This window comes from Penaeus monodon, chromosome 41 (genome assembly GCF_015228065.2).
Source record: "Penaeus monodon isolate SGIC_2016 chromosome 41, NSTDA_Pmon_1, whole genome shotgun sequence".
In the NCBI taxonomy this organism is placed as follows: Eukaryota; Metazoa; Arthropoda; class Malacostraca; order Decapoda; family Penaeidae; genus Penaeus; species Penaeus monodon.
Window position 1 is genome coordinate 14,181,650 of NC_051426.1, and position 15,000 is coordinate 14,196,649.

Below are 15,000 nucleotides of genomic sequence, written 5' to 3' on the forward strand. Positions count from 1 at the left end.
AAGAGAAAAGTGCGAAAAGAGAAATGAAGCGAAGAGAAGAGAAGAGCGAGCGAGTTTCACCAATTTCGCACAGACTGAAAAAGAGAGAAAAATCGAGGAGAAAACCGAAACGAACTAACGGCCGCCACACCTCGAGAGCGCTCACTTGCCTTGCCTCCGAGGGTCAAACTGTCTTCAATGACTGACTGGCGCTGTGACGTGCTTTTCCCCTCCCCCTCCCCCTCCCCTCCCCTCCTCCCACGACCCCCGGGCCCCCCTTTCCCCACCCCCCCCTCCTTCTTATTACCCCTCCCCCCCCCCCCTCCTCTTTTAAAAACCCACCCTTCTCGGCCTTACTTCCCCCCCCCCTTCCCTCTCCCCACCCTTCCTTCCTCCCCCTCGTCCCCCTGCCACTCCTCTCCCCACTCCCCCTCCTCCCCCTCTACCCGCCTCCGAGTCCAAGGTACGTGTGCGCGGGTCACGTACGTCCACGTGCTTGGCTGACATGTTGATCTATTTCGGGTACGGGTTGGGAGGCGGAGAAAAATCGGCGTGTCACGGAGGCCTCTTTGTCTTTTCTTCTTTTTTATTTCCTTTGTCTCTCTCTTTCCCTCGCTCTCTACGAAATCCCCCTCTCTGTCTTTCCCTTTGTTACGATGTGGAACAAGGGGCGCCGGTCACAATGATGCGCTAGGCTCAGCCTAATCGACAAATAAACAAAGGGCAATTTAAACTGGATTTTTACTTCCGAGGTGACAGGCCTACACACAAAAAGTGTGTGCATGCAACATAAATATTAAGTTTATATACACACATGCAACTGAACATCTGCATGTACAACATACAACTACATACATACATCATGCATGTATATGCTGCTGCATTTTTAACTACATTTACATAATACAACATACATACTCATAAATACAAAACTTTAATACATAATACATACATACTTACACACCACCCACAAACACAACACACCACACACACACACACACAAAACAAAAAACCTCCGGGGAAAAAAAAAAAAAAAAAACCCCCCCCTTTCCCGGAAAGGGAGGAGGATCATATCTCCAGACAGCTGATAAAAAAGGAGTGGGACCTCAAATGCCTGCGGGGGGGTACTGTTGTTCCCCACGCGCCTACGAGATTACCCCCGTCATAAGACGCTCTCGTTTGGCACTCTCTGGTGGCACCTGACTACGTTCCCCTCCCCTCTCCTTCCCTTCCCCCTCCCCTCCCCTGCCCCTTGTGTTATCTCTCTTTCTCCACTCACCACCACCACCCCCCACCTCCCCCTCCTCCTCCACCTCCCCCTCCCCCTCCCCCTTCCCCTCCACCCCCTCCTCCACCCCCCCCCTCCCCTCCACCTCCACCTCCACCTCCACCCCACCTCCACCCCACCCCACCCCACCCCCACCCCACCTCCTCCTCCCCTCCACCTCCACCTCCTCCTCCTCTACCTCTATGTCTATCTCCGTTTTCGTCTTCGTCTTCTCTTCTCTTCTCCCTTCCCCCTCCTCTGCTTACCCCATCACTCCGCTTTTCTCCACCAACTATCCCCCTTCCCCTTTGTTTCCAAAATCACCCCTACTAACCTCCTCCCATCCTCACCCCTCTCCTCCTTCTCCTCTTTTCTTGTCCTTCTTACCCTCCCCTTTATTCCTTCCTAATCCTCCTCCCCATCTTCTCCTTTTTCCCTTCCTAATCCTCTTCCCCCTCCCCTTTCCCCCTTCCTAATCCTCCTCTCTTTCCCTCCCCTTTCCCCCTTCCTAATCCTCCTCCCCCTCCTCCCTCTCCCTTCCTTTCTCCGCTTCCCCTTTCTCTTCACCCTGTCCTCCTCTCCCCCCTCTTCTCCTCCATCTCTTTCCCTTTCTCTCTATCTAAGTTATTTTGACTCCCCTCCCCCCCCCTTTGGCCTGTACCAGCATATACTCCCCCCCCTTCCGCGTGGATCTGACATTTATATTCTCTCTCCTCTCTCTCTCCCCCCCCCCCTCTCTCTCTCTCTCTCTCTCTCTCTCTCTCTCTCTCTCTCTCTCTCTCTCTCTCTCTCTCTCTTCTCGTTGTGTTGGTGTGTGTGTGTGTGTGTGTGTGTGTGTGTGTGTGTGTGTGTATGTGTGTGTATGTGTGTGTATGTGTGAGTATGTGTGTGTATAAGTGTAAGTGTAAGTGTAAGTGTAAGTGTAAGTGTAAGTATAAGTATAAGTGCATGGGTATATGTATATGTGTATAAGTAGGGAGGGAGGCGGAAGGGAAGAATGAGGGAGGGTTAGGGAATGGAGGGGTGAGGGAGGGAGAGGGGAAGGAGGGGTGAGGGAGGGAGAGGGGAAGGAGGGGTGAGGGAGGGAAGGTCCCAAGAAGAGGGGTGGAGGGGGAGGAGAGGGAAAGGGGGGGGGGGGAGAGGGGAGGAGGGGTGAGGGAGGGAGGAGGGGAAGGAGGGGTGGGAGGGAGAGGGGAAGGAGGGGAGGAGGAGAGGGAAGGAGGGGGAGAGGGAGAGGGGAAGGAGGGGTGAGGGAGGGAGAGGGGAAGGGAGGGTGAGGGAGGGTAAGGGCAGGAGGGGTGAGGAGGGAGAGGGGGAAGGAGGTGAGGGCGGGAGAGGGAAGGAGGGGTGAGGGCGGGGAGAGGGGAATGAGGGGTTGAGGGGGAGAGGGGCACTGAGGGGTAGGGAGGGAGAGGGGAAGGAGGGGTGAGGGAGGGAGAGGCAAAGGAGGGGTGAGGGAGGGAGAGGGCAAGGAGGGTGAGGGAGGGAGGGGCAAGAGGGGTGGACGGAGGAAGGGGAAGGGGGGTAGGAGGGAGGGGATGGAGGGGTGATGGAGGGCGAGGGAAGGATGGTTGAGGAGGGAGAGGGGAAGGGTGGTTAGGGAGGGAGAGGGGCGGAGGGGTCAGGGAGGGCAGAGGAGAAGGAGGGTTCGGGAGGGCATAGGGGAAGGAGGGGTCATTTAGGGAGAGGGCAATGGGGGTGAGGCTGGAGCATGGGAAGGAGGGGTGAGGGAGGGAGAGGGGAAGGGAGGAATGAACAAAAGTATAAATATAAATATATTTACACATACACACAAAACATATACATATATATGTGCAAATACATAGGTACGACCGTAATGAATCTTCCCCCCCCCCCCGGTCCGCCCGTTCACTGCAACTAGTCATCTGCAACACGAATCATGCAAGTCTCTGCCGGTCGCAAGGGCGTCGCGCGTGCAGCCCCGTCCTACATAAGGGCTTCCTGGCTCCTGCTGCTGCTGCTGCTGCTGCTGCTGCTGCTGCTGCTGCTGCTGCTGCTGCTAATGCTGCTGCTGCTAATGCTGCTGCTGCTAATGCTGCTGCTGCTAATGCTGCTGCTGCTAATGCTGCTGCTGCTGCTGCTGCTAATGCTGCTGCTGCTGGAGTTCGATGCGTCCGGGGTGTTTCTCTCGCTATTTTGCTTGGTCTTCTCTTTTTCCCTTTTTCCTCTTTTTTCTTTTTTGCTTTAATTTGTTTCTCTTTATTTATCTCTCTCTCTGTCTCTTTCTCTTTGTTTCTCTCTCTTTCTCTTTCTCTTTTTTTTCTCTCTTTCTCTTTCCATCTTTCCCTCTCTCTCTCTCTCTCTCTCTCTCTCTCTCTCTTCTCTCTCTCTCTCTCTCTCTCTCTACCCTATCCCATCCCTACCCTATCCCTATCCCTATCCCTATCCCTATCCCTATCCCTATCCCTATCTTTTTCCCTCTCCCTCTCCCTCTCCCTCTCCCTCTCCCCCTCCCTCTCCCTCCAGTAATTAATCAAACTTACAATCACAGCTCAAATTCCCACTCTCATCCAAATGCATGTCCGCACGCACATACACGTTTATCGTTATCAGAAACTCATAAGTAGAAGAATAACAGACAGACAGGCTCTGAAAAATTAGACAGACAGATACGGACACACAGACAGAAAGACACACACAGACAGGCAAGACAGACATAAGGGTAGGTAGCCACATACATAAAGAACTAGATAGACAGATAGATAGACGCACAGCCGACAGACAGACAAACAAACACAAAGACTTTCGATATATCTACACCAAGGCCATCGACGCGGCTCAGACGCTTAAATGAGATACCCAGCCAGGGCGCGGGTGGGCGAGAGGGTTTGTGGGCGAGGTTTGTGGGCTTGTGAGCGAGTGGGCTTGTGGGCGAGTGGGCTTGTGGGCGAGTGGGCTTGTCAGCGAGTGGGCTTGTGGGCGAGTGGGCATGTGGGCGAGTGGGCTTGTGGGTGTGTAGGCGAGTGGGCGTGTGGGCGAGTGAGCGAGAGGGTTTGTAGGCGAGTGGGCGAGTGAGCAAGTGGGCGTGTGGGCGAGTGAGCGAGAGGGTTTGTGGGCGAGTGGGCGGGAGCGAAAGGAGCCCCTGCCCGAACGAAAACGGAAACAGCCCACTTTTCGCAGTATGACAAAAGCGGCCTTCTCATTACGCGCGCATGGGGGTGGGGTGGGGGGGGGGGGAGGTTGTCTGGCAAGGTTATACTCACTAAGGCGCTTGCAGGGGGGAGTTGGGGAGGTAGGGGGGGAGTAAACGAAGAAAAAAAAAATGAAGCAACGAAAAGACAACGAAGCAAAAAGAAAGAAAATGAAGCAACGAAAAGAAAACGAAGGCAGAAAAAAACGAAGCATAACAAATAAAACGAGGCAGATACAGAAAACGAAGGTTAAAAGAGAAGATGAAAAAAGAAAACGAAGCAACGAAAAGAAAATGAAGCCAAAAAGAAACAAGAAAACGAAAAAAAAGCCCAACGAAGAGAAAACGAAGCAAAAAAAAAAAAAGACGACGAAACAACGAAGAGAAAACGAAGCAAAAACAAAAAAGAAAAAGAAAACGAAACAAAAAAAAAAAAGAAAATGAAGCAACGTCAAGCGCCATAATAAGGATCTAATGTTGCATAATTGATAAGAGATTGCACGAAGAATTCTGCTTCAGATTGCGCAGTTAATTGAGGTGCAATGAGGGTGGAATAGGGGAGGGGGAAGGGGTGGAATGGGGGAGGGGAGGCCATAAAATGGGGGGGGGGCGAAATGAGGAGGGTTTGGGGTGATTGGGGGAAGGGGAGGGTATAAAATGGGGGGGGGGAGAGGAGGCTATGCTCGTGGGTATAAGGTGGGTATAGCATGGGTATCAGGTGGATATGGAAAAGGTATAAGGTGGGTATGACATGGGTAAAGGTAGGAAAGATATATGGGGGAAGCAGTGGGTATAAGTGGGTACGGGTGGGCATGGGGTGGAATAGAGAGAGGGTTGGGGTGAAAATGAGGAAGAGGTGGGGAAGGAAAGGCATTAGTGAAACTGGGGAACTCGAGTAGAACAGCGAGGTCGATGGGGGGGGGGGGATTCCAAATGGAGGGAGGGGGGGAGGGGGGAGGGGGAGACAATTGGCGCGTAATGAGAATGAATGGTTGCAAAGTGAGGGGGGAGGGGAGGGAGGAATAAGGGAGGGAGGGGGAAGGGAGGAATGAGGGAAAGGAAAGGGAGGAAAGAGAGGGGTAGGGAGGGAGAGGGAAGGGGTGAATGAGGGAGCCGGAGGAATGAGGGAGAAAAGGAGAAAAAGACACGAGATGCAAGCAGAGACACACACACACACACACACACACACACACACACACACAAAAACACACAAAACACCCCACACACCACCACCCACACCAGCAAGACAGACCGACAGACAGACCGACACACAATCGCGCCCCACGGTCTGTCTCGGGAGATGCCTCAGCCGCTGGAAACCGTCCTTTATCGTCCGTTATCTCCGACGCTATCTTCCTCGCCTCGTTCCTTTTTTCGCATCTTTACTCTTTATAGGCTCATTACCCCTCTTAAACGAAGATCTGACTCACCATGCTGAGATGTATATAAAGTAAAAGAAATTTGAAGTAATTACTTGCATTTTTTTATCATTATTCTCGAGGGAGAGGGAGAGGGACGGAAAGGGAGGGGGGGGAGGGAGGGAGGGAGGGAGGGGGGGGAGGGAGGGTAGGAGGGAGGGGGAGGGGGGGGGGGGGAGGGGGGGAGGGGGGGGGGGAGGGAGGGGGGGGAAGGGGGGGGGGGGGAGGGAGGGAGGGAGGGGGGGAGAGAGGGGGGAGGGAAAGAAAGAGAGGGGGAGGAGAAAAAGGAAAGAGAGAGAGGAGAGAGAGAGAAGAGAGAGGAGGAGAGAGAGGAGGGGGGAGAAAGAGAGAGAGAGAAGAGAGAGAGAGAGAGAGAGAGAGAGAGAGAGAGAGAGAGAGAGATAAGAGAGAGAGAATAGAGAAGAGAGAAAAGGGGACAGACAGACAGACAGACAGACAGACAGACAGACAGACAGACAGACAGAGAGACAGAGCGACAGCCACAGGTGGAAAGGGAACGGAAGGGGAGGGGAGGAGACAGGGTAAGAAAAGACACAAAGAGGAAAGGGGGAGGACTAGGGGGTGGGAGGAAACAACGCCAAATGACCCCCTCCCCTTCCCCCCTGTCCCCTGGGCTTCCTTCAAAACCCCTTTCCCCTTTTCCCCCCCCCTCCCCCCCCCCCCCCCCCCTCTCTTCCCCTTTTTCCCCCCCCTTCCCCCTCCCCCCCCCCCCCCCCCCGCACCCCCGGAAGCAGGATGCTCCGACCGCGGAACGTGTAATGCTGTGCCGCCGCTCCGCTGTGTTGCGAGCAGCGTAAGCAAGTAGTATACACAATGGACGGCATTGGCGGCTAAATATGTAGAATGTGCTGTTGTGCTGCGCTAATACTCTTGCACTCCCTTCCTGCGTTATGTACGCTGTGCTGTATGCTGCGTGGTGCCTTGTGCTGTGTAATGCTGTGCTGTGTGCGGCGCTTGTTTGATTTGTCTGTGTATTGCTGTGCGGGCGTTGTGTTCTGGGAGCTATGTGGTGTTGTGCTGAAGTTTTTTAGGTTGTTAAATCCCTTTTTGTAAATGTGGTGTTTTGTTTTGTGGTATTGTTACGGCTTTTTGTACATTTAATCCGCTAATATTGTAAAGTTATATACGTGCTGTACTGTGCAGATGATGCAGTTTTACGTGTGGTTCTTTGTATGCTGTCTTCGCTGGTTGTTTTAAACTTTTCTATGTGGGTCCCCTTTTTATATGCTTTTTTTTTTAACCGGCATGTTTTCGTCCCGATTGAACGTCGGTCCACTCCTTTTTTTTTGGGCGGGAACCGGATTTGCGTTGCAAATTTTTCGGTGTTGCGCAGGTTTCCGGAGTGACCCCCGTTTTTTTTGGGCCCGGACGACTACACGCCCTCCCTTCTCTCGGCGCACCATAAGGATGAACCCCAAAACACAGGGCCCCTTACAAAAACAGCACAACAACGGCAAAAAAAAAAAAAAAAAAAAAACGGATAAACAAACACACGCAAACAAGTGCGTCACGCCCCGCAACACACACAACACACACACACACACACACACCACACACACCCCCAAACACACACACACACCACACACCAAAACACCAAAAGGTAGGAGAAGGATAGACCGTAAGCTCCTGGGCCCCCAAATTTTTAAAAGGTCTATCCTCCCCCTCACTCCCCCCCCCCCCTTTATCCACTTAACCTCCCCTTTTTTCTTTTCTTTCCTGTTCCTTTGGGTTCGTCTTTTCCTCACGGCGTTTATGCATCTAGGAAGGTGTTTTTTGTGTGTGTGTGTGGTTGTGTGTGTGTGTGTGTGTTTTGTGTTTGTGTGTGTGTTTTGTGTGTGTGTGGTTGGTTTTTGTATTTGTGTGGTGTGTGTGGTGTGTGTGGTTGTGGTGGTGTTTGTATGTTTTGTGGTGTGTGTGTGGGGTGTGTTGTGGTTTGTGTGTGTGTGTGGTGTGTGTGTAAAAGGGTGTGTGTGTGGTGTTTTGTGGTGTGGTGTGTGTTTGTGGGGTGTACCTGCGGGTGCGTGCGTGCGTGCGTGCGTGTGTGTGCAACACACAAAACCAAAATCCAACATAAAAATGGGTAATACTTAGCATCCAACATGCAACATACGGCACATAGTTTTCAGTATCCGACAACCAACATAGGACATACAACCGCAACAACTAACATAGTCCTCATAATCCAAACCAAAAAATAGCCTCAATCCAAAACCCAAATAGTCCTATAATCCAAACCAAATAGGCCTATAATCCAAAACCAACATAGTTTTATAATCCCAAAACCCAAAACAGTCCTCATAAACCAAAACCAACAAGCCCCTAACCCAAACAACCAGTCCTCAAATCAAACCCAAAACCCGTCCTCAAAACCCAAACCCAACACAGTCCTTAATCCAAACCAACACGTCCTCATAAACCAAAACCAAAACAGTCCTATAAACCCCAAAACCAACACAGTCCCATAAACCAAACCAACACATCCCTCATAATCCAAACCAACACAGTCCCCAAAGCCCAAACCAACACAGTCCTCATAATCCAAACCAACATAGTCCTCATAATCCAAACCAACATAGTCCTCATAATCCAAACCAACACAGTCCTCATAATCCAAACCAACATAGTCCTCATAATCCGAACCAACATAATCCTCATAATCCAACACGCACGCAAACCACATGGGTGTCAGCCTCACAGTATCCAACACCAACATAGATCTCGACTTGGCAACATCTGTATGGGAATGACAGCGTATTCAAAATGCCTGTGATTACGTGGCCGGGGGGGGGGGGGGGCAGACCAACGTGGCGGTGCATGTGACAACCCCACACACTCGCTCACCCTCCCCCCCCCCGCCTCTCTCCTCCTCCTCCTCCTCTTCCTACTCCTCCTCCTCCTCCTCTTCCTCCTCCTCTTCATACATACATACTCTTCTTTCTCCTCCTCCTCTTCTTTCTCCTCCTCTTCTTCTTTCTCCTCCTCCTCCTCCCTCCCTCTCTCTCTCTTCCATACTTTTCTCCCTCTCTCTCCCTTCTTTCTCACATTCTTCATCTCCCACTCCCTTTCCTTTATCCTTCTCCCTCTCTCTCTTCCTTCTCTTTTACCTTTATCCTCTCCCTCTCTCTTCTCCCTCACCTTCACCTTGTCCCTCTCTCTTCACCCTCTCCCTCGCCGTTCTTCCTCACCTTCACCCTCTCCCTCACCCTCTCCCTCACCTTCACCCTCTCCCTTCTCCACCTTCACCCTCTCCCTCTCCCTTTTCCTTCACCCCATCCCTTCTCCTTCACCCTCTCCCTTCTTCTTCACCCTCTCCCTTCTCCCTCACCCCCTCCCTCTCCCTTCTCCCTCACCTTCACCCTCTCCCTCACCCCTCCCTCTCCCTTCTCCCTCACCTTCACCCTCTCCCTCACCCCCTCCCTCTCCCTTCTCCCTCACCTTCACCCTCTCCCTCTCCCTTCTCCCTCTCCCTCACCCCCTCCCTCTCCCTTCTCCCTCACCTTCACCCTCTCCCTCTCCCTTAGCCTCCACCCCAAACGGCTCCCGATGGACCGCGGTGCAACTGGGGCCAGACACGCACAGTCGTGAGGGAGGAGAGGAAGGGGAAGTGAGGCAGCGAAGAGAGGAAGAAGAGGGGAAGGGGAGGACAGGAAGAGGGGAAGGGGAGAAGCACAATCGAGGGAGTAGAAAGGGAAGTGAGGGAGGGAGAAGAGGAAGGGCGAGTGAGGGAGGGAGAAGAGGAAGGGGAAGCGAGGGAGGAAGAAGAGGAAGGGAAAATGAGGGAGGGAGGAGAGGAAGGGGAAGTGAAGGAGGGAGGAGAGGAAGGGGAAGTGAAGGAGGGAGATGGGGAAAAAGGGGATGGAGGGGAGAGGGCGAGAGCAAAAAGGGAGTTACGAGAAAGGGAGAGAGGGGGAATAACAAATGAAAGTGTAATAAAGAGAGGAAGACAATAAAGGTCCACATGCAAATGTGAAATAGAAAGACAGATATTAAAAAAAAAATGTAAGAGAAAGGAGAAAGAATGAAGGAAGTGTGAGAAAATGAGAGTGAGAATGAGAACCATGGAAAAGACACACACACACACACACACACACACACACACACACACACACACACACACACACACACACACACACACACACACACACACACACAGAAGAGAGAGAGAGAGAGAGAGAGAGAGAGAGAGAGAGAGAGAGAGAGAGAGAGAGAGAGAGAGAGAGAGAGAGAGAGAGAGAGAGAGAGAGCACAAGAACAACAGAATTGACGGAGAGGAAGAAGAAAAAAGGCTCACACAACATGGAAGGATTAACTATATCCGGGTAATTTTCAGGCAGGAAATGCGAGAGGCGGTGATGACGGTGGTGGTGACAATGATGGTGGTGGCGGTGATGGTGGTGGTGGTGGTGGTGGTGGTGACGGTGAGGGTGGTGGTGATAATGGTGGTGACGGTGGTGGTGATAATGATGGTGATGGTGTTGGTGACGACGGTGGTGGTGGTGATAATGATGGTGCCAACGAACAAAAAAAAAACGACAAAGCTAAATTAACTATATACAGATATAGATATAAATATAGAAATAGGTATTTGTGTGTGTGTGACCCCCCCCCCCCCTTCCCAAGAAAAAAATAAATAAAATCGGAAAAACTCCCTAACCGGCAACAGAGCGCACCATGACCCCGCCCCTTGACATGCAACCCCCATCAAAACCCTTTAAACGACCACGCCCATACACGACCTCCACGACCTCCGCGTGACCTCGCACTCATCTCGCGCGCTCGCTCGGTCGTTCCCAAGCAGTGTGACGTCACCGACATCCCCCGACGACCCGGCCCAAGCCCCGTCGGGTCGTCGGGTCACAATAGCCGGAGTTGGTAGCGTGGCCGTGACACGGACGATGCAACCGACGCTTTGCCGACCGCCTGGCTTCCCTCCCGACCGCCTGGCTTGCCTCCCGACCGCCTGGTGGTGGTGATAATGATGGTGAGGGCCCCTCCCGACCGCTGGCTTCCCTCCCGACCGCCTGGCTTGCCTCCCGACCGCCTGGTGGTGGTGATAATGATGGTGAGGGCCCCTCCCGACCGCTGGCTTCCCTCCCGACCGCCCGGCTTGCCTCCCGACCGTCCGGCTTGCCTCCCGACCGACATATATATATATATATATATATATATATATATATATATATATATATATATATATATATATATATATATATATATACACACAACATATATACATACAATATATGCACATTATACATATATGTGTGTGTGTGTGTATATATATATATATATATATATATATATATATATATATATATATATATATATATATATATTACACATCCGCGAGCCCCCCCCCTCCCTCCTTTCCCCGCCCTTCCTCCTCCGCCAGGAGAACCCACAAACATCCTTTCGCAGTTCCTCTTTATCGTAACCGTTTCTCATTTCCTCAATCTTCCAATTCCGTTTTTCTTTTTCTTTTTTCTTCCCCGTCTCTTTCTCTTACTCTTTCTCTCTCTCTCTCTCTCTTTTTCTCCTTCTTCTTCTTCCTCTCCAGACGTCTGAACCACACCCGAACTTCAGACGCGAAGTTCAAGTTCTAGAGCTCTGAACCCTCAGGTCACAAGACCTCGGAAGTTCAGACCCAAGCTGGGAATCCAAAGGCCTAAAATTTGAAACTTAAACTTAAAACGCGAAATCGAAACTAAAAACAAAAAAAAAAAATGAAACCCGAATCCGAAACTCGGATACTCAAAAATAAACTTCAAACTTCAAACTTCAAACTCCAAATTTCAAATCTAAATTTTCAAACTTCAAACTTCAAACTCCGAACCCGAAACCGAAGCTCGAACACCGAATTCAAAACTCCCCAACCCGGAGTTCGAAACGCAATCCCGAAGCTCCAAACCCAGAGTCAAACTCGAACCTGAGAGAGAGAGAGAGAGAGAGAGAGAGAGAGAGAGAGAGAGAGAGAGAGAGAGAGAGAGAGAGAGAGAGAGAGAGAGAGAGAGAGAGAAAGAGAAAAAAAAATCCCGGACCCGAACTTCCGAGACTCGAGCCCGAAGCCTTTTCGAGACAATGAGCAAGGCGCACGCACGCACTCGCATGCACTCCCTCGCCCCCCCCCCACCCCCTCTCCCTCCCCCTCTCTCTCGCGGGAGTACTCAAAGGCGTATGTACTTTGCATTTGCAAGGTCTGTTGGCATTGCGTATGCAAGCCGAGCGTTCGCCTTGCTGCCTCTAGCCTTGCTTCTGACTTACGCCCCCCCCCCACCACACTTACTTTGCTTACGTGCCTACTTACCTGTCTGTTTATTTACCTATTCATTTGGCCTTCTATCCATTTATCAATCTATTATCCTCGTTTCTTCATTTACTGATATATTTGTCTACTTGTATATCTGCCTTCCTACCAAGCTATACGTTTATCTATTTATCTGTCCGTCTGTCTGTCTGTCTGTCTGTCTGTCTGTCTGTCTGTCTGTCTGTCTGTGTCTGCCTGTCTGACTGCCTGCATACCTGCCTGCATACCTGCCTGCATACCTGCCTGCCTGCCTGCCTGCCTGCCTGTCTGCCTGTCTGCCTGCCTGCCTGCCTGTCTGTCTGCCTGTCTGCCTGCATGCCTGCCTGCCTGTCTATCTGCTGCCTGTCTTCCTATCTGCCTGCCTGCCTGCCTGCCTGCCTGCCTGCCTGCCTGCCTGCCTGTCTGCCTGCCTGCCTGCCTGTCTGTCTATCTGCCCGCCTGCCTGCCCGCCTGCCTGTCTGCCTGCCCGCCTGCCTGCCTGCCTGCCTGCCTGCCTGCCTGCCCGCCTGCCTGTCTGCCTGCCTGCCTGCCTGCCTGCCTGCCTGCCTGCCTGCCTGCCTGCCCGCCTGCCTGCCTTCCTGCCTGCCTGCCCGCCTGCCTGCCTGCCTGCCTGCCCGCCTGCCTGCCTGCCTGCCTGCCTGCCTGCCTGCCTGCCCGCCTGCCTGCCTGCCCGCCTGCCTGCCTGCCTGCATGCCTGCCCGCCTTCCTGCCTGTCTGCCTGTAAGCCACCCATCTTCTCTTCTACGTCCCTTATTCACTCCTTCCCTTCCTCATCTCCCTCTATCACTCCCCTAGCTCCTTCCCTTACCTCCCTTTATCTCTCCTTTCCCCTTCTACCCTCCCTTCCCGCCCTCACAACCGTCCTCCCTTTCCCTTCCCCTCCTCCCTCACCCTCATTACTCCCTCCCTATTCCTTCTCTTCCTCTCTTCCCTCCCTCCCCCACCCTCCTTCCAACCCTCCCTCCCTTCCCCTCTCACCACCACCCACCCTCCTTCCCCCCTCTCACTCCCTCCCCCCCTCTCAATCCTCTTTCCTCCACCCCCACCCCTCCCCTCCCCTTCCCCCCCTCTCTCTCCATTACGACCATCACCCCCGCCGGCGCCATACCCCCCCCCCCCCAGCCACGGAACCTCGCCTTGGGTGGAGTCAAACCGCCATCAGCGTAATTGTTTGAAGAGGACTTGACCTTCGCACTGTTCGCAGACATAATAGACACACACACACATACACATATACAGACACACATACGCATACATACACATACACATACATAGACATACACATACATATACAGATACACATATACAGACATAGACATACATAGAAATACACGTACATAAACACACACACATACACATGAACAGACAAACATACAAAACATACACATAGACATACACAAAAAGACATATAAACCAATAAAAACATGTAGACACACACACTCACAGTTTGAGACAGACAGGCCGAGACAGACACAGACAAACAGACAGAAAGACAAACACAGACAGACAGACAGACAGACAGACCTGCACCCACGCACCACAAAGCCATACTAACACCGCCTCCAAGACACAAAGTAAAATAAAGAAAAGAAAAAGGTTGGGAACGTTGACCGGTCCAACATGTCCATAATTAAAATAACTGCACTCCCGTCCCTCCCTCCCTCCCTCCCTCCCCCCATGGCACCATACCCACGTCCTCACACACGCCCAACTGCTGGCAAATTACCCATACCACTGCCTCATCACGCATACACACACGCATGAACACATACATACATACATACATACATACATACATACATACATATATACACACACACATACACACACACATACACACACACACACACACACACACACACACACACACACACATACACACACACACACACACACACTTTACCCTCCTCTTCACCTATCTTCCTCCCTCTCTCCCCTCCCTCTCCTTGTCACTATACCCTTCATTTTCCCTCTCTCCCCTCCCTCTCCACCTCCTTCTGTCCTCTCCTCTCCCTCTCCCCCTCCTTCTGCCCCCTCCCCTCCTCTCCCTCTCCCTCTCCCTCTTCCTCTCCCTCTCCCCCTCCCTCAGATACAGTCCTCCCTCCCACGTTCTGCGTCCCCACCCCCCTTCCGCATAGCACTGTAATGACCCCTTGACACTCGAAACCAAACTGTAGGCCTATATTGGAGTTATTTCAAGACTTGGTCCGACTTCCTCATTTCACTGAAAACAACTACAACAATAACAACTACAACGACAGTAACGGCAAAACACCATCACCACCACCACCACCACCACCACCACCACCAACAAACAACAACAACAACAACTTCTACTACTACTACTACTACTACTACTAATACAACAACAACAACTACTACTACTACTACTACAACAACAACTACTACTACTACTACTACTACTATAACAGCAGCGGAAATTCTGCAACTCACACATTTTTCTTCGCCAAATGGATTTATTTCGCAACAGATTTCTTCGCCAAACGGATTTATTTCGCAACAGTAAGTGCAAGAGGTACGCTCAACCCCCCCCCCCCACAGAAGGGAGAGAAGGATGAAAGGACATCCGACATCTGTACAGACACACATCAAACAATCCGATGTCAGACCCAGGGCACCCGACGTCAGACACGAGGCATCCAGACATCTAGACTTTTGGACATCAGACTTCTACACTTCTAGACCTTGGCATCAGACGTCTAGACATCACATATCAGACAACAGCCATATGACGTCTAGCCATACTGCACCTAGCCACACGACACACATGACACCTAGCCATACTGCACCTAGCCACACGACACACATGACACCTAGCCATACTGCACCTACCCACACG

The 15,000-nt window shown here is 51.9% G+C and overlaps 2 protein-coding genes across 3 annotated transcripts in view; one reads left to right on the plus strand and one right to left on the minus strand.

The window, feature by feature from the left end:
• Positions 1-15,000, minus strand: part of LOC119598519 — a 93,413-nt gene that overhangs the window by 35,370 nt on the left and 43,043 nt on the right. The gene's annotated exons all lie outside the window — the stretch shown is intronic.
• LOC119598403 (extensin-like) overlaps positions 14,716-15,000 on the plus strand; it is a 594-nt gene continuing 309 nt past the window's right edge. The window contains exon 1 of the mRNA XM_037948047.1: positions 14,716-15,000. This exon is cut by the window's right edge and continues 309 nt beyond it. Coding sequence (XP_037803975.1) covers positions 14,716-15,000 — 285 coding nt within the window.